At 42.4% G+C, this 25,465-nt stretch overlaps 4 protein-coding genes across 10 annotated transcripts; 2 read left to right on the forward strand and 2 right to left on the reverse strand.

Annotated features, from left to right (window-relative positions):
* Positions 1 to 756: 756 nt before the first annotated feature.
* LOC142892990 (transmembrane protein 248) lies at positions 757 to 3,347 on the reverse strand. 3 transcript variants are annotated; one of them, XM_076033184.1, is made up of 7 exons: positions 3,207 to 3,338; positions 2,629 to 2,801; positions 2,063 to 2,315; positions 1,884 to 1,986; positions 1,616 to 1,757; positions 1,387 to 1,527; positions 757 to 1,169 (listed from the first exon to the last, which is right to left on the reverse strand). In XM_076033184.1, the coding sequence occupies exons 1-7, from the start codon at positions 3,238 to 3,240 to the stop codon at positions 1,167 to 1,169; spliced, it is 849 nt and encodes a 282-aa protein (XP_075889299.1). In that variant the 5' UTR covers positions 3,241 to 3,338; the 3' UTR covers positions 757 to 1,166. The 3 variants fall into 3 exon arrangements, with proteins under 3 accessions (XP_075889299.1, XP_075889300.1, XP_075889298.1); XM_076033185.1 differs by lacking the exon at positions 757 to 1,169 and having other exon boundaries at positions 1,369 to 1,527; positions 2,629 to 2,808; positions 3,207 to 3,347; XM_076033183.1 differs by lacking the exon at positions 757 to 1,169 and having other exon boundaries at positions 1,369 to 1,527; positions 3,207 to 3,340.
* Positions 3,337 to 8,675, forward strand: LOC142892991 (acyl-CoA dehydrogenase family member 11). The gene is made up of 15 exons (XM_076033187.1): positions 3,337 to 3,415; positions 4,229 to 4,521; positions 4,789 to 5,012; positions 5,149 to 5,248; positions 5,393 to 5,510; positions 5,612 to 5,754; positions 5,850 to 6,002; positions 6,218 to 6,312; positions 6,561 to 6,660; positions 6,740 to 6,880; positions 7,126 to 7,218; positions 7,350 to 7,457; positions 7,575 to 7,746; positions 8,236 to 8,302; positions 8,387 to 8,675. Exons 2-15 carry the CDS (start codon positions 4,246 to 4,248, stop codon positions 8,499 to 8,501), a joined length of 1,905 nt encoding a protein of 634 aa, XP_075889302.1. The 5' UTR covers positions 3,337 to 3,415; positions 4,229 to 4,245; the 3' UTR covers positions 8,502 to 8,675.
* A 604-nt stretch (positions 8,676 to 9,279) lies between these two features.
* On the forward strand, positions 9,280 to 15,221 carry slc8b1 (solute carrier family 8 member B1). Of its 2 annotated transcripts, XM_076033181.1 has the most exons (16): positions 9,280 to 9,728; positions 9,830 to 9,874; positions 10,882 to 11,034; positions 11,338 to 11,390; positions 11,725 to 11,782; positions 11,952 to 12,057; positions 12,159 to 12,326; positions 12,685 to 12,798; positions 12,880 to 12,954; positions 13,029 to 13,159; positions 13,266 to 13,407; positions 13,498 to 13,619; positions 14,024 to 14,177; positions 14,286 to 14,366; positions 14,453 to 14,517; positions 14,634 to 15,221. In XM_076033181.1, the coding sequence occupies exons 1-16, from the start codon at positions 9,549 to 9,551 to the stop codon at positions 14,823 to 14,825; spliced, it is 1,839 nt and encodes a 612-aa protein (XP_075889296.1). In that variant the 5' UTR covers positions 9,280 to 9,548; the 3' UTR covers positions 14,826 to 15,221. The 2 variants fall into 2 exon arrangements, with proteins under 2 accessions (XP_075889296.1, XP_075889297.1); XM_076033182.1 differs by lacking the exon at positions 9,830 to 9,874.
* Positions 15,119 to 25,309, reverse strand: tpcn1 (two pore segment channel 1). Of its 4 annotated transcripts, none has more exons than XM_076033179.1 (26): positions 25,170 to 25,304; positions 22,386 to 22,522; positions 21,809 to 21,985; positions 21,578 to 21,691; positions 21,264 to 21,394; positions 20,771 to 20,859; positions 20,598 to 20,632; positions 20,443 to 20,501; positions 20,185 to 20,284; positions 19,824 to 19,940; positions 19,582 to 19,706; positions 19,446 to 19,494; positions 19,294 to 19,357; positions 19,156 to 19,200; positions 19,011 to 19,067; positions 18,850 to 18,903; positions 18,646 to 18,718; positions 17,905 to 18,012; positions 17,648 to 17,809; positions 17,350 to 17,465; positions 16,896 to 16,942; positions 16,731 to 16,799; positions 16,538 to 16,634; positions 16,252 to 16,391; positions 16,073 to 16,153; positions 15,119 to 15,991 (listed from the first exon to the last, which is right to left on the reverse strand). In XM_076033179.1, the coding sequence occupies exons 1-26, from the start codon at positions 25,258 to 25,260 to the stop codon at positions 15,848 to 15,850; spliced, it is 2,481 nt and encodes an 826-aa protein (XP_075889294.1). In that variant the 5' UTR covers positions 25,261 to 25,304; the 3' UTR covers positions 15,119 to 15,847. The 4 variants fall into 4 exon arrangements, 3 of the variants coding, with proteins under 3 accessions (XP_075889294.1, XP_075889293.1, XP_075889295.1); XM_076033178.1 differs by lacking the exon at positions 25,170 to 25,304 and adding an exon at positions 22,602 to 23,201; XM_076033180.1 differs by lacking the exon at positions 22,386 to 22,522 and having other exon boundaries at positions 25,170 to 25,309.
* Between the last annotated feature and the right edge of the window lie 156 nt (positions 25,310 to 25,465).

Here is a 25,465-nt window from a genome sequence, read left to right on the forward strand (position 1 = left end):
ATTTTCTTCTTCGTTCAGTTTTGTTAGACGGGCTACATTTCAGACTTTGAGGTGTACATCGCCACCTACTGTGCGGGGAAGGGAAGGCATGTCCTTATGTTTGACACTGTTGGTGCTGCGTTACCTCGCTATATTGAACGCTAAAGCGTTCTGATCCATTTTGTTTTCATCTACACAGTCACGTTAAAAGAAATGCAGTTGTTAGCCAACGCCTAATGTTAAGGTATCCCGCCACTGCTAGGTTCATAATGGAAACCTACTGAACTGAAATTCCTCTTTAAGCAACTCGAGCGTGAATATCTATCTAGTCTTTTGAAGTGAAATAAAGACATGCAAAAGAAAATCATGAGTGTGTTTTCATGACTTAACTCGGTTTTCTGTTCCAAAAGAACTTAAAAAAAATGGCTAGTCACTTATGCAAAAGTAGCTGTGTTAATGGATTTAAAATTCAGGTCCCATGAGCCTTGAATATGTATATGTAAATTAGATTCAGATTTAGACGATGAAGATAAAAATCCTCTGTGAAAAAAAAAAAAATAGCAACAGAATTTGCTTTCAACAGAAAAGTGGTAGCAAAGTGGTAACATTACATTCTGTAATAACCGTTACAATTAAACAATAGATAGCAGCTGGGTGCATAACGGCCACTTTCATAAGGAATAGAAACTTGCTAGGTAGTGTGAAATAAGAGCAAGAGAAGGTGAAATCTCTCAACAACAAAAAAAAAATACTTGTGGTCCTAAAGCATACAAAAGATTATTCTCTAATCACATTTATCTTTTATTACTTGTTGACCATCAAATGACTTTCCATCGCACTTTCAAAACAGTTGTGAATTTTTACTTTTGACAAATAGTCAAAAGTAGTATTGATTTCTGGGCTTAGTACAAGCCCTCTTTGAAATCTAATAAAACAAAGTCTCTGAACACCAGAAGAAGACAACTCGACAACTCTGATGGCATTACATGGTCAGTTCCAAAACTCCACAGAGCCACAGATCATATTCTGTTTTCCAGGTGAAATTCAACTTCATATTTCATGTGAGGTGGCTCTCTTTAAACAGAGAGTATAATTCCTTGGGGGGGAAATACTGCTGATCTCTTCTTCTCACCAAGGAAATCCTTCAGGCTTGAGAGGGCAAACATTATTCAGGCGTCAATAAAGGGTTACTGCAAATAAAGGAAAGAAGTAAAGATGGATTATAACATTTTCAAAACTCTTCAACCTGGATAATATCTTTAGTACACACTAAATGATGTAACTACTTTAGATTTAATAGGACTGTAAATTGATGTGAAGTGTGTAATAATGAAATATCATTTAAAAAATAATAAATATAAACAATATATATATGTATATATATATATGTTAATTTAAAAGAATTACATGTTCTTGGTCCAGTTCATTCCAGTTATTGCGGCGCAGGAGTGAATTTGTCAGACTTGCTGCCAAACACAATACAAAACAAACCCCCAGCAGACCCATACTGAATCCCAGCATGTGTCGTGCTGCCACACTCTGTTCCTCCTGTAGAGTGTTAAAAGGAGAGAGTGACTGAGAAGACAATAACAAGGTATTTGCTTTTCCTTTCGTGTTTCAGTATGAAGTCCCATACCTGTGTTAACATGATTGCTAGTGAGGGGTCATTCCTGGAGCTTAAACTGTAACAGGTTTGTGACGCGTCGGGTGCCTGGTTGTTGGCTTCCACGAAGATATACGTAATGTTTTCTTCAGACAAAGGGCAGTCTGGAGGTAATCTTCCATTGGAGCAAAAATGGCAAATTCAAACACACAATAAATACACTCATTTAAATCATCAATTCTTATTCTTTATACAACTAAGCTACTGGTGATACAGATTGAAGAAACTGAAAAACACATACACGTTCATTGGCAGCAAGTGTGTCGGGGCACTGATGGACAGGCAGGTTTGAATATTGTCTCTTCCAGACATAAGCACTACAGTCAGCTTCAGAATCTCATTTTCTGGAAAGTTAAACAGTCAGCCACGGGTTAGAATGATGGCTGTGTGCATAATTTTATAATATATAGTCATACACACCTCCCAGGTGCAGTTGCTCGGCTCTCAAGGTTGTTTGCAGGCCAACCCCTTTCAGTGAGCCACTGTCTGAGTTGGCAGTCACATCCAAAGGAACTCTGACATGCAAAGTGGTCAAAGAAGTGTTTGTAGACTCATTTGAAACAGGTCTATTTGTGTCCAGAGAATGGCCTGTCGAAACAAACTCAGAGGAGCTTGAATTGGTGTTGACACACAGCTGGAAATGTGATAAGGAAGATAGGAGATGGTTCCAGTCCTGCAGCAAGATCAAGCACCAAGGAAAAGAAAAGGTTCATAGTTCAAAGTTCACCATCCAGATCATTTATCTATAGCCAACAAATAATAATGCCTATTTTAAAAGGCGGGCTTGCTTCACAGACATCTTACTAAATATCTTTTATTTTTGATTCAGTTTGCCCAAGGGTTAAAAATGTACATAATCCAGTTTAATGGAAGATAATTACTATTAATTAAAATAAATAAATAAATAAATCTGACAATTGACTCGTTGGCAAATAACTGACGAAACATAGCCACAGTTTTGTGCTCGGTATGGATGGACTGCTTACCTTGGTCGTGTCAGGGTTGGGTGCAGGGTAAGTGGAGCTGTAGGAGCTGAGACTGATGAACGACAAAGCCAGAGTCAAGAGACACAGGAAAAATGTCGCTCCTGGGGGATTGTGGGAGACATACTCCTTCAGGTTGGTCAATGGATGCCAAGAACCCATCTTTTCCAAATTACCTGAGGACTTGAACAGACGAGTAATTTCAGATACGATCTACAATTCTTGACAACAGGACTCAATCATTGTGTTGCTTAATGGGCTTCAACAAGACGACGTTCGTCACAGGTAATCGCTATAGTTTAACACACAATTGTGTGAGAGAATTGAAGTGAATAATAACAAATGCCAAACACTTTCCGTTTAGTTTGATGGTAATAACACGAAGCAACAAGATGGAAAGAAATTACCCCCATCGACAAATGCCAATCAATTGTATCGAGAGTAAATTATATCTATCACCAGACATATGGTCTGGTGAGAGAGCCGAGACGTGTAACTTTGGCTAGCTGTTTGATTTTACAATGTACATTTCTCATATCTTGCAAAACTGCAATACACAAGTCCCCCGTCCCTTTACTTACCAGTCAAAATGTGGTCGTCAGTAACGTAGCACATATTAACCCTTGCCCAAAATTATCTGCATAAGACATAACTCCACGTAGTACGGGACATTGGTACGGAGCTCCTTACAAAATAAAACCAGTAGACGGCAAACGGATGTTCCGCCTAGACCCGGAAGTTGGTGGGTGTACACCACTGGTAATGGTAAACATTGCGCGGAGAGCATAAAGTAAGACCGTTGGCGCTTAAATGTCTCTCTTTTAATCCATAGCGGATGTGATGCATATTATATGTTGTCCTTACATCATTTATTATTGGATAATATCATTATTTATTTGTGAAATAGAAAAATGAAGAACACTGATATGACTGTTAAAAGTGACTCAAGAGCAGTACTTGTCATGCGTTTGTGAAAACAAAACAAGCCGTATTACTGTCACCGAAATAAAAAGGTAGACCAAAGACATGCTATCTTGTTTGTTAGATAACTGTTCTCTAATTTAAATTGTTTAGAATAATTAAAATACGGAGCCAAGATACAGTGGATAGGAGTGAACCTTGACCTACTTCTTCAGTCAAGCTTAGATTGTTGTTGCAGTTGTTCATAGACAGAAAACAGTTAAGCCGTATAAAGAAAAATATTTATAGTTATTTAGTAATTGTATACATATGGTTATTAATTTTATTTGAATATTATTTATATTTACTTTCATTACTTTAAAAGCGTGAGATTTAGATTTGAATAAGGCTGACTCGGGCTTTAACGTGCTGCAATATTTATTTTAAAAAAAAGTTAGTTCTCCAGAATAGTTAATCCAGAAATATTAGTGATAACACATTTTATCTGACTCGGAATGCATGAGATGTTTAAAAATGAAGCAAACTGAAATGAGGTGAGACATAGAAATGAGAGACCAATATTTAAATTAAACACGGAAAACATACAATTGAAGAAAATAGGCTGTATATTCGATGTTTAATTTATTATTTTTATTCATAAATTGTTGAATCGTACTGTGCTTTTTGTTGTGTGTCATCCCAGACTGCAGGCTTTCCACCATGGCAGTGCAAATACCCTTCCTAAAGCGACAGCTTGCCGGAGGCTGCTACAGGGTGTGTTGTGGTGTCGCCAAGCCTCTAGTCCACGTTAGATCAGTACATGTGGCTGAGTCAGGCACAAGATCTGATGAAGAACTGGCCTGGGAGGCAGCAAGCTCTCTGCCGTTCTCTAGAGCCAAGATTGGAACTTTCTTCCAGGAGAGACCAGTGCTGAAGAATCCTTTTCTTGAGGATGCCTTGCTCAGAGGTTACCTGAGAAGACACTTGCCCAAAGTGGTAAAGAGAAAGACTTTACACGTATATAAAGCTTCAGTGGTGGACTTACTACATTGATGCATTCCAAGAAGTAGTAAAAAATGTTCCCTCCTCTGATTAAGTTGTCATGGACATAAAGCTTGGCAAACTAAAGTGAAGACTTCACTTGTTAATCTGCCATATATTGCATCAAGTATTAATCTTTTGTGCATATGAATATTTTGCAGTCATTTGATCGACACAGCCATAGAAGGTCATGTGATCACAGAAATCCTCCTACATTTACAGGCAGTGATCTCAGACTTGTGTGCTTTTGGAGAGCGTGTAGCCAGTGAGGTGGACGAGTGGGGCAGAGAGTGTGAGGTCACTCCTCCAAGGCTGGTTCACTTTGATGCTTGGGGTCGCAGAGTGGACCACATTGTGACCTCTCCAGCCTGGAAACGCATGAAAGACCTATCGGCACAGGAGGGACTGGTCGCCATTGGTTATGAGAGAACATTTGGAGAGTGGAGGTTGGTAGACTGCAGTGATTCCTTTCACAACTCTTTTTTTTTTTTACAATCATGTAGTCCAGTTTTATTTTTATTTTTAAGAGATAGGTCACTGCCAAATTTAAAAATGACAACTCTTTATGTATTTGTTTTCCAGTCGCGTGTACCAAATGTGCAAGTTGTTCCTCTTCTCTCCCTCCTCTGGTCTCTACACATGTCCTCTTGCCATGACTGACGGTGCTGCAAAAGTTATCCAGGTTGGTCCTAAAAGCGTAATCTAACTGTAAATAACAGGTCAATTTTTTATGAAGACTCAGCATCACTTTCATAACTATTAGTATTTGTTCCAAGAAAGCAAGGTTAGAATCTTGTCAAAAAGTTGTTGTTGTTTTTTCTTGAAGTCTTTAGGTATTTTGTGGCCAGTAGATGAAGCCTATAGTCGTTTGACCACCCGCCAACCTGAGCGTTTTTGGACATCTGGACAGTGGATGACTGAAAGACAGGGAGGATCTGATGTGGGTCAGTGGTTAACACATTTTTCTAATGTCCGCAGTGTTGTTTGTGTTCTTATGCAGCTCAAAACTTTTAATTGGAGAGCTTCAATTTCTTTTCTTCCTCAGCCAATGGCACAGAGACAGTTGCAGTTGCTCACACAGATGGATCATACAAACTACACGGCTTCAAGTGGTTCACTTCTGCGACAGACGCAGACATGACGCTCACACTGGCCCGAGTGCAAGACAGTACAGGAGGCATCACACCAGTACTGGCAACTTTTCTCACTCATGACTCAACAGCTTAAATAAATTATTTGCTAAATAATTTCACGCCACTGTTTGCGCTCGTCTCCCTCTGCAGGGCAGCAGGGGTTTGTCCTTGTTCTATGCAGAGGTGAGTAGAGGTGAGGAAGGCCTGTTGAAAGGCATCGAGGTTCAGAGACTGAAGGACAAGCTGGGAACCAGACAGATGCCGACTGCTGAGTTACTGCTGGATGGGCTGCCAGCTCACAGGGTCAGTTACGCAATATCATCCCTTATTGAAATAATAAACCTCAGATCATTCATGCTGTGCTGTTGATCAGCATGATCACTGTGCTTAGCAAAACTGTATTTATCTCACACAGACTTGACCTTGTTTAGACTCAATGAGGAAGTACTTAAACGTTTTAGGAAGTTGTGCGATTACACAAGCTCTTTCACATGTATGTGCTTTCTTAATGTTTGCAGCTGTCAGAGGAAGGCAGAGGCGTGGCTTCCATCGCCAACATGCTCACCATCACCCGGATCCATAACAGTGTTGCTGCAGCAGCGGCGATGAGAAGGCAGGCTGACACTCCAACAAATTATTACTGCTATGCGTACATCACAGTAAGGTTAAATGGTGGAACAGGAAGTGGTCAAATCATGAGCGTTTGAATAATAAGAACAAAGACAGAGAGCATTGTGATGAGGCAAGGAGAGCGATTTTACGAGTTAGAGGAAAGGGAAGCCATCTGTGATTTAGTCTTCTTAACTGAATCGTGACTATTCATTTTTATAAAGATTACATTGATGAAGTGTTTGTATTCAGAGTGGTCCAGTTAGCTCGGGACTATGCAAGTCGACGCTCTGCCTTTGGGAAAATCCTGAAGGACCACGCTCTGCATGTGCAAACCCTTGCAAGGATGGAGGTGAGACTGAGCATTAAACATCAAACTCAAGGCGTCGTCTTCATTCGTGCCTCGCTTAAGCTGTATTGCAAACCTGCAGGTGGAGACTCGCGCAGCATTTCTCCTCCTCATGGATGTGTGTCGCCTGTTGGGCCGAGAGGAAAGCGGCGTGGCAACCCAGCTAGATACAAACCTTCTACGCCTGCTTACACCTGTGCTCAAACTGTACACTGGGAAGCAGGTGAACAGCTATGACTGTGTTATTTGTTGATTAAAAGGTTGACATTGTTACAGTGTCAAGGTATGGATAGGATGTTAAATTTATCAATAAAAAAAAAAACTTAATTGAAATCCCACTTGACAATGTTGCAAGTGAACTGGACAAACTCAAAAGGTATTGAGAATGCGAATCACGCATTATTTAATCTTAGATTTGCAAAACAAATATACATGAGAATAACTTCTAAATTTACATGTTTTCACAAGGCGGTAGCTGTGGTTTCTGAAGGTTTGGAAAGTTTTGGAGGGCAGGGCTACATTGAAGATACTGGTTTGCCTGGACTTCTTCGTGACGCTCAGGTAAGATTAATTACAACAGCATTTTAGGGAACAGATCTCCTAAAATGCTCGTATTCTTGTTTTGCATTCTGTAAAACACATTTCATGGCAGGTCGCTGTGATTTCCCTGTGATTGTTTTCATCTCTTGTAGGTGTTAAGTATCTGGGAAGGGACCACCAACATCTTGTCTCTGGATGTGCTGCGCTGTGTGGCTCGCAGCTCAGGAATAGTTCTTCATGCTTACTTCACTCACACAAAGGTACAAAGGATTGGAATGACCCTGGTCAACAAGTTCAGCCACCAATGAATGCGATCCGAAAAGAATTGTCATTGATGTAGATCTGTGTTTTTTCTTTTGTTCTTTCTTTCCCTGTAGACCCTGATTTCAACTGCTTCAAACATTTCTTCATTGGCACCAGCAGTGAAAATGCTGGGCCAGGCTCTTTCTCAATTGGAAAGTTTTCTTCAGGTGGCAGCTGCCAAAAAACCTGATTACCTGGAGCTAGCAGCCAGAGACCTGGCATACAGCCTGGCTCGAATCTACATGGGTAAATACATAATCTCGTCTCACTTTAAGAAGTTTTCTTAAAAACAATCAACATAAAAAAAACCACATACCTAACATGCTCAGTCCAAAAAATACAACTTGTGCATTTCTAGATAGGCTGGCTTTTTTTTGTTTTTGTTTTTTTAAAATATCGATGAAGGCGTCACACCCCTCATCTCCCCTGCAAACTAGCGCTAGCGTTGAGGGGCTGTTGGAGCATGTAGGGAAGGGCTCAAACTAAGAGATTTTTTTTCAAATTGTTGAATATAGGAAGTACACAACCAAAATGAATCTCTTTATTATCTTATCTATAATGGTGACCCTTAAAATGTCACTGTGGTTAAAAGAGAACCACTGGCGGTGACATTTTGGCCCAAAGTAATACTTCTCATTAGAAAACTTCTCCATATTAAAACATTCTTCCTGTCTGGCAACACCAACATGCAAAGTTCAACGGCAAGTTCCCTACTAACATTCTGTCTGTTAACAGGGGCTCTTCTCATTGACCATGCATCTTGGAAAGGAGCCTCTTCGTCCGACACCTATGCTGCACTCAGGTTGCCCCCCCCCCAATTGTATGTTTTGGTTTTGGTTTTCAAAGACTGTGCACGTATATCACATGTTTTATTGTCTTTTATCAGGTGGTGTGAACAGGACTTGTGTCCTGTGGCAACTAAACAGAAACAAGGCTGCTATGACCCCAGCACTCCAGCACTTGATGCTGCGCTGGTGTATGACCAGCCAAACCAAGACTAGAGCTCAGTCTGCCGTGTCTGTGCCTCATTTTTTTAATCCATCACAATTGTAGTTACTGTACAGTCCAAAATTTCTTACAATTATAATTTAAAGTAAAAAAAAAAAAAAAAAAAGAGTTGACATTGTTGTTTGATATGTATTCATTTTTGTGCAATAAACTGTAATAAAAGTTCACATTATCGCTGTGTTCGCTGTGTACAACTGCGGTATATGAAAGTCACGTCAAAAATGTGAAACGGTGTATTATGACCTCTCAGAGAATACACAACACACCTCTGTAAACTAGAGCACAGCATAAGCTCGCCATAACTGATTTATGGAGACAGACCGAACTTTACTTGCTGCGTTCAAGAACTGTCTGGGAAATGTATGCATGAAGACTGTAAACATTTAATACGATTCGAAGATGACAATACTTCACAGGTTGCCCACAAAAAAATAATGAGCATTCTCTTGATTTACTCTGAAGATCTGAAATAATCCAAATAGATGGCCATGGTTGAAGTAGGTATAATAATTCAAACGAGTTTAGCAAACGTCACATCTCACTTCCTAGTACCGATCCCACAATAATACAAACGGGTATCCTGTTAATAGATTTAAGTGGTGACTCGAGAGAAGCGTGCGACTAACTACCGCATTTACAGTCTCCGTCGTTTTTTTGTTTTTTTTTGTTTGTTTTTTCCCCCACTCGAAGTTTCATGCGGTTTATTGGAATCTCGAGAAAACGGGACGTCCCTGAAGGAGGCGCTCCGTGTTGGAAAAACAGTGGGTGGAGCTCTCCTCGAAGGTGTAAAGACACCATGTCCACGAACGTCCAGCGTTCAGTGACTGAAACTGGCCTAAACAAACACGCCGTGGACGCCAAAGCGAAGTTGCTTTTTCGACAGTGAAGCGAATTTTAAGTGTGTATAATTATTTATTTATTTTTTAAATCCTGCTTTTAAATTGCCCTTGATCGAGACTTCCTGTGCGCTGTACCAAAACAACGCAGGCGAGACCTTCCTGTAATCTCGCCACCAGAATGGATAACGGATAAAGTGAATCATGTCTTTTGCGGCGTTTCTGTCGCTGCTGCCGCTGCTGTTTTTGTGCAATCTGCCCGTGTCCTCCGGCTCATGGGACCCTGGGAAGCAGCGCAGTGCCGGACCGGCCATCCGCTCCTCTGACAACACCACACTACCACTGGCCAGGATGCCCAACAGCAGCAGCAGCAGCAGCGATGAGGTCAGTAAAGCATACACGCATTAACGTGTAATAAATTCAATATTATCAGATGAGCAATGCGTTTGTGCTTTTGGGGCGGGTTTTCCCCCTTCTTCTTCTAGGGAGACGTGAGTGAGCAGGTTGATCCAAGAGTGGCATCTTGTCAGGTGGCTCTTCCGACTGTCACATGATCGAAAAACATGCAACAAGTTCACGCAGCAACCGAATTATGAATCGAATGTAAATCAATCAGCTGCAACAAAGAAGTGATTTAAAAAAATAAATAAATCTATATACATTTGGCATACTTAAAAATATCATCATTATCACCATCCAAATCATACTTTCAAAATTACTTTTTTCTTTACAAAAAAAAAAAATGCTTGTGTCCTTTTCGCCTTTCGCCTCCTTGATCGTCACGCTTTACCACTGGAATGCTTCTCTGTCATAGCGGCCGGCGGGGACGACATAGAGTGAAATTAGTCGGCTGGACTAACAAATAAATAAAGGATGCCCATTATTAAAGAGACAAGATTAAACGAATCGTCCCATTCGATTTGGGAAGATGACAGCAATTGTACCGCCACACTGCAGCGGTTGAGAGTGTTTACCATAGCCACTTTGTGTCATATATGTCCGGGGGAAAACTATGTTCTAGAGTCTGGCTACCTTAGTGCAACACAAACTCATGTCGACAGCCTTCCTGAGACGCATTAGAGATTAGAGAGATAGCATAGCATAGCATAGCATAGCATAGCACAACAGTGCGTGTATTCAAAATCTTTGGCTCCCCCCCTTCAAATTCTTACTTGACATTGAAGAAAGTGGATGACAAAGTAGACGGGCCACCTCTTGACTCTTGACTGACTTCTTTCTCTCCCATACGACGACATTCCCTTCGGCTCCTGCCATTGGTCGAATGAAATCCCGGCGGTAGAAAATGACATCAACCCAAACAGTGAGCACAGTGTGGGGGTGTGAAATGACACCTGTCAATCATTCAACTCGCGTCAACACGCTGCCGCTGATTGGCTCGAAGGGTCGATTGACGTTAGCCAAATGCCGAGGGTGGGACATGATACCCATCGATCATGTACACTATGAAAATGAAAATTGAAAACAAGGGCTGTTCAGTAAATAATGACCGTTGTCGTGCTTTGTGTGTTGTTTCCAGTGCGACATTGTTATGACCCTGAATGCCACAGATCGGTGCAACTTTGTGAAGAACTCAGCGGACTGCACGAACGAGGATGGTTTCATCAACTACCTGGATCTGGCCTTTTGTCTGCTGCCACCCAATATCATTGCCTTTACTGTCACTCTATGTGTAAGATCTCTCTTTACATCTTACTTTCATTTAGAAAAAAGAAAAAAAGAAAAAGAAAAAGAAATTACTGTAGGCTAAGTATACTTTGCCTTTAGAGCAGTTTAAATCATAAAGCAATTTATCTCAAACTCTGTTGTGATTGGTGTAACAGGATATGTTTAATGATGAGTGTAGAAGCAGGAAGGACATGTTTTGAAGATTCAGCACTGTTCTCTTCGGTGGATTCGCTTGAGTGGGACAGATGGGAGTGCCTTATCTGTCCAATGCAAGAGAAAAACTGAAACCTTTTCTCACACTTTGCAGCTAATATGGCTCCTCTTCCTGTTTGTTATTCTGGGACTCACAGCGTCCAAGTTGTAAGTATCAAGTTTTCTGTGTTCACAGTGGGTTTCCCGCCTGATTTGGTCTTTTTGCGAACTGTTCATTTCCCTTGATTGGCTATAGTTTCACATGTGGCTACAGCACATTAAAAGATTATACACGCGTTCTTGCCCTTGATGCCCTCAGAGTATGGTCACACAATCGTTTGCTGTGAAAAGTTCAGTTTGTTCTGCTTTTTCCACACTGTCCCCACTCTCACTTCACACACACTGCAGGAACTGAGTTGCACAGAAGCTGCTTTCTATACTGTAAAAACTCCTCTTTTCACTGTATTTCTGTATTTCTGTATTTCTTCTGTTTCTCTTGCAGTTTTTGTCCTAATCTTTCCGCCATCTCGACCAGCCTGCATCTAACTCACAATGTTGCCGTATCCTTAATCTGCATCTGATGTACAGCCCTCCCAGAAGTTCTGACCTTGCTCTGATTCGTGGCGTTTTTGACCTCAGGAGTCACTTCAAGTGCTTTGACATACATCTATTCTTCATAGTGATAAGCTAGTGGTAAGCCAGTTTTCCTTGACTGCTGCGTGTGCTGAGGGTGTGACATTTCTGGCTCTTGGTAACGGCGCTCCAGACATCTTCAGCGCCATTGCAGCGTTTTCACACCCACACACGGCCGGACTGGCTGTCGGCGCCTTATTTGGTAAGTGAGGCCTCGCCTTGAGAAATAAGCAAACCACGGGGGTCATCTGAAAAACAAGAAAACTGTTTGCCCTTATCTTGCTCTTCCCCTCACCTCCACAGGCGCTGGTATATTTGTCACCACAGTGGTTGCAGGCAGCGTGGCGCTGGTCAAGCCTTTCCCTGTGGCCTCTCGCCCCTTTCTGCGTGATGTCATCTTCTACATGGTGGCCGTGTTTTGGACTTTCTTCATGCTGTACAGAAAAACTACGACGCTCGGCGAAATTTTCGGTACACACACACACAATTAGTGAGCTGTACGGCCACTTGCCTCGCTGTTAACAGGAAAAAATGGTGACTTTTGCTGCAGACCCAAACTTTTCAGTCAGACCAGCAACTAAAACTGTATGAGATTTGAGCGGTAGCTATAGTAATTTGCTGCAACTATGTTTAGGGAATATCCTCATATTTTACATTTAGTCAGTTGTGGCTTTAGTAAGTTATTCATTTTTTCAACACCTTTTCTCTCTTTTTGTTTTCACATTTGCATGTTGATAAAAAAAAGGGGGGGGGGGTCAGAGGATGGAACGTACATCTGTGCTACGCCAAATAAACATAAATCTTCTTCTTGATCCAATTCCTTTTTTAGGGTACCTTGGCCTTTATGTGGTTTATGTTTTGACGGTCATTGTCAGCGCATACATTTACAACCGGCAGAAGCGTTCCAGGAACTCTGTCGTCCAAGATATTCAAGAAGCCCGAGGTAAAAATCCCAAGTACATGCATGCATAGGCAGAATAATGAAAGTGTCTCTCAAACTACAAGGATCTTATTGTTTTTGCAGAAGAATATCACTCATCTGACTCATCGGATGATGAAGTTCCCCTTCTGTCCGACGGCACCATTCAAGACGACTATGGTGAGAACACGGAATGTTTAGAAGCCACTGTGCAAGTCAATTATTACTGGATATAACATGCGTGTGTTTTTCAGAGACAGAGTACGGGTCACTTTTGCCAAGTTATACAACTACTGCTCACATTCTGCTGAGTTCTCTAAACCCACTTGACAGCAGAAAGTGGAGGAGGAAGCCATGGAGCTGGAGAGTATTTAAAGTAATAAAGGTAGGCCTGTATGCGTGAGATAAATTCCATAAATGGAGCAAAACCGAAAGGGAAATGTGTACATGTTGTAAATGTAAATGTTGCACTTGTGTCCTGCACTCATCAGATACCGTTAGAGGTGCTGCTGCTGCTATGCATCCCAGTAGTGGACCCGGACAAAGAGGACAAGAACTGGAGACGACCGCTCAACTGCCTTCAACTTGTCACCGCTCCTCTCGTGTGTGTGTTCACCTTCCAGTCAGGACAATGTAAGTGTGTCACTGTGAAAAAGCAACAAGTTGCAACACTGAAAAAAACTGAAAATGGTGCTTTGTTTCCTCGCCTTTTGCTGCATTTAGATGCCAATTACATGATCCAGGGGCAGTTTCCTCTCTGGCTTTTAATTTTGCTGATGGGACTCTTCCTCTCTGCCATCGTCTTCTTCACCACAAGGAATGACTGTCCTCCCAGATATCATCCAGTAGGTTTTTGTAATGATTAAAACAAACACATATACACAATTTTAGATAAAGGATATGTTAATTATGGAAAGTGTCTTTACAGCAAGGGAAGGTCAGGCATCAATCGTTTTAATATATTCAAGTGACTTTATCTGTAGGTGAGCTCTATTAAGCATTTAGCATATTAACCTTTTCCATGTGCCAGATGAATGGTAGTGTGCCCTCTTATAGTAATTATAAACAGGACAGGATTAATACCCTATGGGGGCGCTATAAACTGAGGAACAGGATCGCCAGTAGGATTTTTCAGATGAAAAAAATGAATTCTTCTGAAATTGCCAAATCGCCATTGCCTTTTCTGTCTGTGACCAAATTCCTTCATGTGTTTTATTTGTAACGTTATGATAAACGTGGATTTCCGCAGGCGTTTGCTCTCCTAGGCTTTGTGGTCAGTGCAGTGTTGATCAGTGCGACCGCCTCAGAAGTGGTCAGCCTGCTGCACATGCTTGGTGTGGTCTGGAGCCTCAGCAACACCGTCCTGGGCCTCACGCTGTTGGCCTGGGGCAACAGCATCGGAGGTGATCTTTATGGAACCAACTTTGAAAAAAAAAAAAAAAAACTAACACTACACATAACTATATGTGGATTTGTGATTAAAACATCTAATAAAAATCATATTTTTACAGACTGCTTCTCAGACATCACCCTTGCCCGACAGGGTTACCCCCGGATGGCGATAGCTGCCTGCTTTGGAGGCATTATCTTCAGTATCCTTGATTTGACTTGTATGACTGAGTTTGACAGTAATATAATTGTTTTTAGGTGTGTGCATCCTTGACTGTGCTCCCCTCAGACATGGTCTTCGGGGTGGGACTGGGATGTCTGGTACAGATGCTTAAAACACACTCCGATGTGCAGGTAATGTTCCAAAACATGTTGACGGGTGTGGCCAAAGAGGGATTAGTGGTCGTCAGTGCTGCGGCTGTTTTGGAACATTTGAACATGATATTTTGTCTCCTTTTGTTTCTCCTCAGTTTGAAGTGGAGGGTTTGTTGATGTGGATCCTTGCGGGATCGCTGGGTTTGTCCCTGGTCATGTCCTTCATCACGGTCCCACTGAACCGCTTCCTTATGACTCGGGCCTACGGGGTCTTTCTCCTCGTCTTCTACTGCGCCTTCCTTCTAATTGCACTTCTCACTGAGTTTGGCAAGTTCCACATGGCTTAGATGTGACTTTGCCATCTGCCTTTAATAAGGGAGATTCTCCCATTGTGAACTTATTGCACACCGGAGGAAGCTGCATACTTATCATATCCTCTTCTGTTAAGGACGTTATTGCACCGTTTTTACATGACTCATGTCTTTGTGCACTTGTTTTGAGTTCTGTGGTTTCAGGAAATCAAGCGGACATTTACGCTCAGGGAATGCTGGGGAATAATCAGATCGACATCATTTTAGTTTTTTTTTAATTCTAAATGGAGCTCTGCTCTGAATCTTAAGGCAACAAAGGACTAAAGAGATAACGTTTAAATAATTTTAATTTACTAAAGTACTGTAAATCAAAAATATACACTGTACAAAGCTGTTTTGGTGAGATTAAACATTTTGGTTTGGTTGTTTTTACACGTGTTGATGCTCTCTGCTCTCTCATGACCTTTTCTGGGGTAATTCCAAGTAGACAGCTATGGAGTCACGATAAACCAAAGATAAAACATTGACAAATTGGATAGTTTAATAAAATTTCTCCATAACTAACTTAAATACAGTACAGAATAAGAAGTTATATAAAAGTAAAATATTTTAAATCTGTTAGTTTTACGATACATCCGAGTTGGGTCGATCATTTCGACTCGAGATCAATGTTACCGTTCATACTTACCAAGTCTGTGTTAATACTGGTCACGAGAGGCCTCTGAACTAAGGCTTCAGGTTAATTTATTACATAATGTACATGAGGTCAAAAAGGCCTATTTCAGTACATAGAGTACACAACAAACTGCAATAAGACAGTGTCCCAGGTAAAAATCCTGCAGTCTTTGAAAGCTTCATCATAGGACAATGTTCTCAGTCTCTTGGTCCAGAGACAATCTTATGCTGCCAGAAAGACATCAAGTAGTTTCTCTTAACTGTAAGTCCCACTGTGTAAAAAAAAATCTTGAGTATGAATAGAATGCTTCTAGTTGGGGCTTCTAGCTTATAGAAAATTGCTGTGGTGTTGATATTGCTGTGTACTTCCTGCCACCTGTTGGTTACTCAATGGGGTGAGGTCCAGTCTGTGCGTTGGACTGAGGCTCAGGCAAGGAAGACAGGTTGGAGACAGGACTGTCTAGACTCTGCTCCAGACTTTGGGCTGTCTCGGGCAGGTTTTCCCTGGAATACTCTGCATACCACTCCTGGAGAGAGAAGTTAGGAGGCTGTTACGGCGAACCTGAAAACTGTCACGCTGTGCAAGTTCGGACCTTTGGGCTTCTTACCAGTATCTCCTCCGCATACATTTTAATGCTGAGGTCACTCTTTGTCCGAGACCTTCGACCTTGATAGACCAGAGACAAGTGCTGCGCGCCCAGAGGGAGGAGGATTGGTTAGCAAGCAAGGCTTTGTGTGGCCAGCAGCAGAGAGACAGTTCAGAGTTTGTGTGTGTATGTGTACTCACCCCGCCCTTGTCCATGGCTTGTAGGACTCCTTGTAGAGAGCTGAGGGACGACTGTCCCGGGCAGATTTGTTTGTACAACTCCAGAGTGGCCAGAGCTTCATCTCGGCCCACCTCCACTTCAAACACTATTCCGTTCTCCTCTATACGTGGACGCATAAACAGAACTGGCTCTTAATGTGATTGTAAAAGTCATTTAAGAGTCACAGAACAATACCACTGGCACTAAAGCTAATCTGTGACACACGCATGTTGATAACATTAGTCAGAAAAATCAACTTGGTCCCACCCTCTGAGTTCTCCAGTTGCTCCCGGTTCTTGCGGCTGTAGTTCATGCGGAACACAAAAGCATCAAGAATGAACGCCACAATAATGGTCATCACCACCTGGAGAGGGTTCAGGTAAAATCATCAACACACAGATGAAGGCAGCAATTGAGAGATCATTTCTGCAGACGTAAAGGACACGCTGAGCATGGTCACCATGGTAACGATGTAGAAGGTCATGAAGTACAGTCGGCTCCAGTGGCTCGTCATGGAAGTTACTCCTTCCTGCAAGGCAGTCACAGTAGCAACAATCAATGAGTACATGTCTGCAAGACAGCAGCTGCTAAAAGACTGCAAATATAATCAAAAATTTGACATTACCATGGTGATGTACCAGTTGTTGACCACCGTCAACTCAAACAGAGTCACTAGGGAAAATAACAGAAAAGTGGTCAATCCACAGGCTAAACATCACGCTGAGGTAGTAAACTAAAGTAAAGTAACTAAACCAAACTGAAAACATTGATTGACAGTGAACAGTCAGCTGTGAAGTGTCAGCTGACACTTGTGAATGTTACGATACAGGAAAAGCTACTGCAACATCCAGATTGATCTCTATCAAGATACACACAGTCTGTGATTTAGTTAATATTGGTTTTGAAAAAACTACTTATTCAGAACATGAATAACATGGACAAAAACTTGTCCAGAAAAGGGGCATAAAAGTCACTGAAGTTTCTTTCAGGGGAGAATTGGGGAAGTTGAAAAAGTGCAGACACGCACAGATGCACTTTTGGTTTCATGTCATTGTTTGATTTTGTGACAGGGAACTCACCAAAACTGCTAAGAATGTTGTTGAAGTTGTTGAGATAATAATAGCCTTCTTCCAACACAGTTTTGTTGCCATAGGTGACGTTAATCAGTCTGTAGGAGTCAGCCACTGTGCTGGTGCTGAAAAGCAAACAGGTTGGAGATCAGTGAGTGGGTGTTAACAAAAGCCCATTGTACTATGAAGTTTCTGATACAGTAAAAAAAAATCCTGTGCTTATAACTTTACTACGATGTAAAAGAAAAAAAAATCCTGCATTTAAGTATCAATGTAGTTATTTATTGACGGTGCCTGTGGGACTTACTTGCAGCAGTTGGGGTAAACTACGTCCGCAAAGAACTCCATCCCCACAATTGCAAAGGAGTAGTAGAAGATGATTAACGTTAATCCCAGACTGGCCATTCTTGGGAAGAGCTCAAACATTGTGTCCAGCACATTACGATACCGCTGCTTTATCTTAAACAACCTGCAGAAGGAGGTGAGGGATCACAGTTAACCATAAAAGCGAACAATAAGTGCCAGTAAGTATGGTGCATTCATTACATGGAGACGAGAGCGTACCGCAGCAGCTGAAGTGGTCGAAGGACGACAATAAAATAAAATGGCTCCATGTCAAAGGCGAGAGCAATCAGGCCCAGGAAGGCAAACACTGTCACTGAGAAATCAAACCTGGGGGAGGAGCACATCAAGCGAATGGCTTCAGCGGTAGGCATCAACAAAATCATGGACACTTAATCCAAATATTGTAAGTAGGGATGTAAATTATCGATGAATTCATTAATCGTTAGTTGATTGACCTCATCAATGGATTAACGATTAATTGGTAATGCCATTTTGCCTGAGAACCTAAATTTCACAATGAAAAATGTGTAAGGAACACATATTTAACCCTTAAATAGTTGAGGGTCCAATGTGACCCATTTTTAGAGAACAGTAAAAACACCCAGAACATTTATCCTCTGATTTCTAATGGGTCACATTTCAACTTTTATTTTTATTTTTTAAAGTTGTTTAAAATTAACTTGTCCAGGGTATATTATGACCATCCCAGTATCTACAGGTGAATTGCTCTTTCCTGCCACGACACTGTTATAATGATATTAACTACCCGTGTAAAAAAATTCACAATTAATTGCGACTAATTTAATATAATCTATTAAATTCTTAATCAACAATTAATCGACAGTTGATTAATTGTTAACATCCCTACTTGTAAGTCTCCATGATTATAAGGGAATCTCATCATTTTTGGTCTGATAAATATAACGTTTTGGATTGACCCCACATCCAGTTATTACTCACAGGTTCCATCCTGAGCTGAAATAAGCCATTGGCCCCAAACCTGAAATTTTCAGTAACACTTCTACACCATAAACTGAAAACAGAGAAACAGAGGGAGAGAAATAATGCCATTACAAGTACATTTAAAATCACAAATGATCAGTTTCAAAGCAGACGCAACAGTGATTGTTTAGTGTTCATGTGACACAGCAGCAGCAAACTCACTGGTCAGGAACACAATGTAACTCCAGGGGACAAGTCTGGACGAGGAAAATCCACCTGCAGGGTGGGACAAGTGTGAGACGAGGGTGAGACCTCTGTTGGAGTGCAACACTTCTCCACACACCTCCTGCTGCATTGCTTTAAGGGGCTGCAAATGATCTTACTGTTGAGTGTGTACGTCTCCACCAGGATCCACACGCCGTTGATGGCCACCACCGCATCTGCAGTCAGGTAACATCAACCATTAGAAGAAACTCTGTCTCATCCTCAACACAGAGACCTGTGGACAATGTTCATGATGGCACTTACACATAGCATACTGGAAGGCCTTTGATTTCACCAGCAGGTTAATGCCTTTAGGGAAGAAAAAAAAAGAAGCAGCGGTTATGAGGAAGTGAGAATGTTTTTGTTAAACGGACTGAAAAATGAGCGCAACCCACAACTTGCCTTTAAAAATGAGAAAGGTGGTGTGTGGAAGTTCATCAAACCAGTGCTCTCCGCTGCGCCTTGCCTGGAACAACCAAGCGCAAAACTTTACAATGCGGTCACGCAGAAAAAATAAATATGCACCGGCACAGAGCCTGTGTAGAGTCTGTTACCTTCCACTTCAGGCCGGTGACCTCGTAGAATTTATAAAAGTCCTGCAAACTGTAGCAGAACAGACACAAGTTAAACCGTGTTCTATGAAATTTGACAGAGGAGCCTTAAAACTGGATTGCAGCGTCAGGCAGTCACCTGAGCATCGGAGCCCCTGAAGTGTTCAGAGCTTTGAAAGTGAGGAAGCGGTCCCTCGCAGACATCCGGGGTCTGTAAAATCGCATCAGACCATCAAACTGTTTGAGGGAGACGCCCAGCGGCCTCTGCGGAGAAAAACAGCAGCAGGCAAAGCTTTTGACCGTTTCAAAAAAAAGAAAAAGGAAAAGAAAGATCAATTTGTATCAGGTTGCCATTATTGATAGAGCAACATGAAACTGTACCTGTCGGCTCACCAACAGCTGAAAGGCATGGTCGATAGCGGAGCGCTTGTGCAGCAAAAGGGATTTAAACTTCATCTTCTCCACATCATTGAACGTGTCAAAAACGACTGCCAGAAGCTGGATGGGGAAACAAAAGACAGTGGAGCTGCTCAGGAAACCAGCCAATTAGGAGGTGACGCAGCAGATGATGATGTCATAATCCCAAAATGTCCCAACTTGTGCTAACGAGCCTTAAACAAAACATACAGCAACATCATTCGAACCATCAACGAGACAGAGGTTTAATTGTCGTAGCATCACCAGTGGCTGTTGCTTTAGAACTGCAACTCTGTGGCTGGACTTTTAGCAATGTGATCCATACCAGGTTCATGATGAAGTAGAGTTCGATGGAGAGGTAAACAATGAAGAAAACACAGGACCAGCGGTTCTTGGAGTATGCTGGCATCATCACATCTGGGAAACTGCAGGAAAGAGGAAAGAGTCAGACCCACGCACGTGCGGTGAACCAAAAGCATTGGCGATGAGTAACAGAAGTAGAAGTGCTGCTAGCATGTTGTGTGTGTGCGTGTAAGAATGTGGAGAACTGAGAATAACTGTGTGCTGCTGATGATGATCTTACTTTGCTGTGGTCAGCAGCACAAACAAACTGACAAGGCTGTTTTCCAGGGTGCTGAAGTACTGGGGTGAGACAGAAGCATTGAAAAGTAACTGTTACAGACTGAAAACATAACTCTGCGATTACAGCCACATTTTGAAATTCAACACTCTACATACTGGGTCGGAGGAGTTCGGAGAGAAGAGGCAGAAACCTGGAGGGAAAAGACACAGTGGTCACACAAATAATGAAGGAAAATCCTTCACTCACTGAAGACAATGACTGCTGTTCAGTTCAATATGTGACTGCAAATTATTCCATGAAATGTTACAAAAATAATATGTTTTCTCACCCAACATAGCAAAAATAACCATGAAGAAGAGCAACAGGAGAAGGATGTCAATAAACGGTGGGAGGGACTGGAAGATCTGACGCAGGTTTCTGATTGGACAGGACACACTTGGTTAGGCTATGTTCACAAATTCATTTGCAGTCGTTAACTCATCTAAAAAGAGTTAACGACTGCAAATGTAGTTGGACATTATTAATTTAAAAAATATGTCATTTCCCAAAGGTGTGTTAGATGTGTTGCTGGTGATTTCTAATAATAATGATATTGCGATGGAGAACAAACATCTCCATACAAACAGCTGTTTTGTCACCTTTCTTGAGAAGCATTCCTCATTTTTTTTTTAGAACATTTCCCCAGAATTAAATTAAAACTGGTGTGTGACAGATTGGAAGGTGTTGCTTATTATGTCTGTTCGGTTCATTTTCGCAGTTATTTAAAAGTAAAGATGAGTAAAGACACGCAGGTTTGAATGGATAAACAGTCGCTGTTGTACCTGCGTACGGCTCCACAGTATCGGCAGTCCACCAAGAAAATAGGTCTGAGAGCTCTGGTGACTCGCAAATGTGACGTCTGCCTGATCAGCACCACGATGGCCTCCACAAACTGCAGCATCAACACGCACGTCTGCACAAGGAGAGGAGACAAAATTAAAAAAAAAAAAAAAGTGAACAGGAAGAGGAGTAGAACTTGAACTTGACTTTGGGGCCTGCAGGCGACAGTGCAGTTCAAATACAGACCAAAAAAAATAGATTTCTCAACGCAAATCAGTGCTTTAAGCTACAAAAGACAAAGCAGCAGTGAAGTTACCTTCACCATGGTCCTCTTGTGTCGGATGAAAGTGTGGAAGCCTAACCAGCGCAGTTTCATGCATAACTCAAAAGCCACCATGACCAACGCCAGCAGCTCTAGAGTGGCGTGGACCTGCGGAGGCGTCAGACACACAATCACTGCAAACTGCGAGCCATGGCTTAATGTTTGCTTCCTTCATGAAGAACACCGCTGACTTTTCGCCAGAGAGCGTTTGTTGGGTTTACTCACGTAGACGTCCAGGCGTAGCGAGGGCACGGCGGGAGCCTCGCACAGCGACAGCATCATGAGCAGCAGGCCGGTCAGCAGCTCCATCATGTAGAAGAGGTGGTTGTGGGCAAACAGGTACGCCGCCAGCGCTTTGGGGTTGCGAGGGTGAGTGAAGAACTTGTCGTTGTTCTCTCCCTCCTTAACGCGTCATTCAAATGGCAAATCAAGACACGGACACTCAGACAGAGCTCTGCATTGCTGCTGATATCGAGTTGGCAACAGTAATGCGCAGTAACATTATTAATAGTTAAACCATTCGGTCACATAAGCTTTTAAGTATGTAGTCATTATTGACATCTTAGTTTCTCCATATGCTGATAATGGACAAATAGTCCACATTTGAATGTCCCAGTTCAAATACAGAAAAAGATTATTTCCCCGTCTTCAATTCAAGCGATCACATGATGCAAATCTGACCCACAAAAAGCACGCAGCGTTTCACGAGGCAGCACTAACACTGCAATAGAAACCAGTTAACGACCGTGCAACAACTCCACTAGCCTTCACGTGCATTCCACACTCTACAACTGGTATTTACCTGCAGGTAGATGGCCGCCTCCTGGTAGTTCATCTCCCAGCTTTGTCGTAAGGAAGCATTTTGGGCGCGGTGGTTTTGAGGGCCGGGTGTGGCGACCACTGCGTTGTTTACGATGTCATAATTTCCTGCACCTCCATCTGCATGAAAAGAAACTCTGTGTCATAAATAAAAACAAAAACGTTTGTTTGCCAACTCAACTCAGGGTGGCGATCCTACCAAAGCCCTCTAGCTCTAATTGCGAGACAAAGGAGGATATCACTACAGGAGTGTCAACAGAGGTGCGGTCTTCATGAGATCCAGCTGCATGGCCACAGAGGCACTCCATTGATCAGGGTGGATTGTTCTATGCCCTTCCGCCGCGTCGAGGAATCCAGGTCCCTGAGGTTCACAGTGCACGTCTGCGCGTCACTCACAGCACATCAATTGTACGCCAGAATTGGTCCGCATCTGGAGGCGCAGATGTCCGAAGATTCCAGCCGTGCCTGATGCACACTTCAGAAGGCACAGACATGAATGGAGTCCGCGTGAGTCCTCGCAGACGGAATTATCCGAGCCAGACAGAGGACAGATCCCAACAATTAAAAATGCTCCACAGGTTTAGGGGGAGAAAAATCCAGAGGTTGCAATCGGAGGGAAGCTATTGTGTCATCAGTGAGAATAATAAGCGACCAATGGTGAGTGCACCTTGAAATTCCTGCCTTAGTTAGAGGGGTTGAACTTTGATTCCTGCCTGGCTGGCGACAAAGTGCTGCAGTAACATGACATTATATAGGCTATCTATACAGGCTATCTAACACTGAGAGGACACAGACACAAGGCAGACAACCACATTTACCAACAATCAGCAAGAGAGCAGTTACAGCATGTAGCAAGGAATTAAACGTCCATCTAAAGTGACATTAGTTCAAACTGCGCAAAATAGACTTCACCCTACAGTAAAAGGGATACCTTTTAAAATATAATAGACTACAGCAGGCTTTTTATTAATGTAAATCAGATTCCATTAAAAAAAAAAAACAACAACCCTCCATGTGTCCATGTGAGCCTCTAACCGCTTATGTAATTGTCATGTGAGTCTGAATGTTCTTTCAACACTATACATCACAAAGTGCAGCTGCTGGCTCGACTCCTACGAGGTCCAAGCGCTGGAGATCATATGAGCTTGTGAGGAGCAGTCACGGGCAAATCCTCCCCACCATGACGCTGGCATTTTGAGCTGAAGTGTAAAGATCCAATTCCGGTGCAGTGGTAGCCTGGCTGTTATCCTGACAGGAGTACATCCAGAGTCGGCTGAGAGTCATTCCAGCTCCATATTTGTGTGCGAACAATAACATGTTTGCAGCCTTTCGCTCAAAAACACGGCGAGGGTGGGCTCAAAGGCACATACAGAAAAACAAAAAACAGAAAAACAAGTACGAGAGTTTCTCCAAAAGTCTAGCTTTGTACCGACGTCAGGCCCATGGGCGCCAAAAGATAAAACTCAACTCCCCCACTTGGCTCAGGGCGTCTGATTGGTCACAAAGGTAATAGAACACGGTGCTCCTTCTCAACGTCCGCAGTCATACTCCTCTCTCCAGGAAGTTCCAATCAGGACAAACAGTGAGATACATCCTGCTTGTCCGCCACTCCCAGATAATGTTTTTCAGAAGAAGAAAAAAAAAATGGGTTCCTCTTCCCGTCGACCTCCACGGTCAGAGAAAGCAATCGAACAAGCAAGCCACCCACACTGACTTGTGTAAGGTTAGACATTCACACACAGCAGACACACACAGCCCACCAGCACCGGGGAGGGGCTGACTGGTGCACAGTCTGCTGATGTAGCACTTTTTCAGATGGGTCACTTTGTAGCTTGTAGGTGAGGCATACAAAAGGCAGCAGGATTATTATGTCGGGCGGTTATGCGCACGCTTTCTCTCCTACGCACACACACACACACACACACACACACACACACACACACACACACACACACACACACACACACACACAAACACACACACACACACACACACACACACAGGACCCTGTCCTGATAGGTCTGGCTCTTCTGGACCAGTGCGACCTGGACATGCAACATGTGTGCAGCTTATTTGTCTGTGAATGTCATTGTAAGGCTTCAGACTGAACATGAGGTAAGTAGAACTCATTTAAAATGCACAGTTCTGTTTAAAATCGTTCATTCAGAATGCCTACACAAGTAAAATGAATGACTTCAACAAGCCAGTGTTCATTTGTGAGGAACAGGTTGGTGAATTGGCTGCTGTTGGCTTTTCTGTGAATCATCCAGACTACAACCAACCATGAATTTTACAATTACTTATGAATATGCTGGACTTAATTTAACTCCAGAGATGTAATTTGTAGGACTTCTCTTAATAGAGGAATAATCCGAAACCTGGTGATGATTTGAGCCATGAGTTGGTATCCTGATGCATGTCAGAAACCACAAATCAGTGGGAAACGTCAAATGGAGGAAGAGGAGCTTTTTTCCTCCAAGTCCTCAAATCAATCAAAAAGTTTTGAAAAAGCAAAAGATATTGACCAACTTAAAATGTTTTTCAGGAATCTGTTACACGTAATAAATAAATAAATAAATAAATAAATAAATAAATAAATGTAAAATAAAATAAAATGGAAAACAATTATTTAACTTTAAAACAGTGCTGCATGCACAAAACCACGCAAATGGTGATGTGTGAACGGGGCCTGGACAATTATTAAACATCTGCATAGGTCTAGCAGATAAGCGCCACAGGGGCAGACGAGATAAGAACATGATCTTACTTTCGTCTCCTCTTTCAGCGTCGTCGCTGAGCAGACCGCTGTTTGCTTCGTCCCAGGTCAAAATGAGAGGCACGTCGTCGTCAGACTCCATGGCAGAAGATGATGGGGCTGCGACTAGCTTTGATTCCAACCAAAATCTCCCGATTTTGGTTTCACTGCCGTATGCAACGGCAGCTAAACAAGTGCATGGCTCGCTGTGCCAGCAGCGCAACGCCCGTTCATCCTCGACGCTGCCCGCGAGCTACCGGGTAGCACTTAGCTAACAAACTAGAAGCTCTCTCGTGCGCTGTACGGAA

This window comes from Nelusetta ayraudi, unplaced genomic scaffold (genome assembly GCF_046127955.1).
Source record: "Nelusetta ayraudi isolate G7.1 ecotype Tasmania unplaced genomic scaffold, CSIRO-AGI_Nayr_v1 ptg000041l, whole genome shotgun sequence".
Lineage (NCBI taxonomy): Eukaryota > Metazoa > Chordata > Actinopteri > Tetraodontiformes > Monacanthidae > Nelusetta > Nelusetta ayraudi.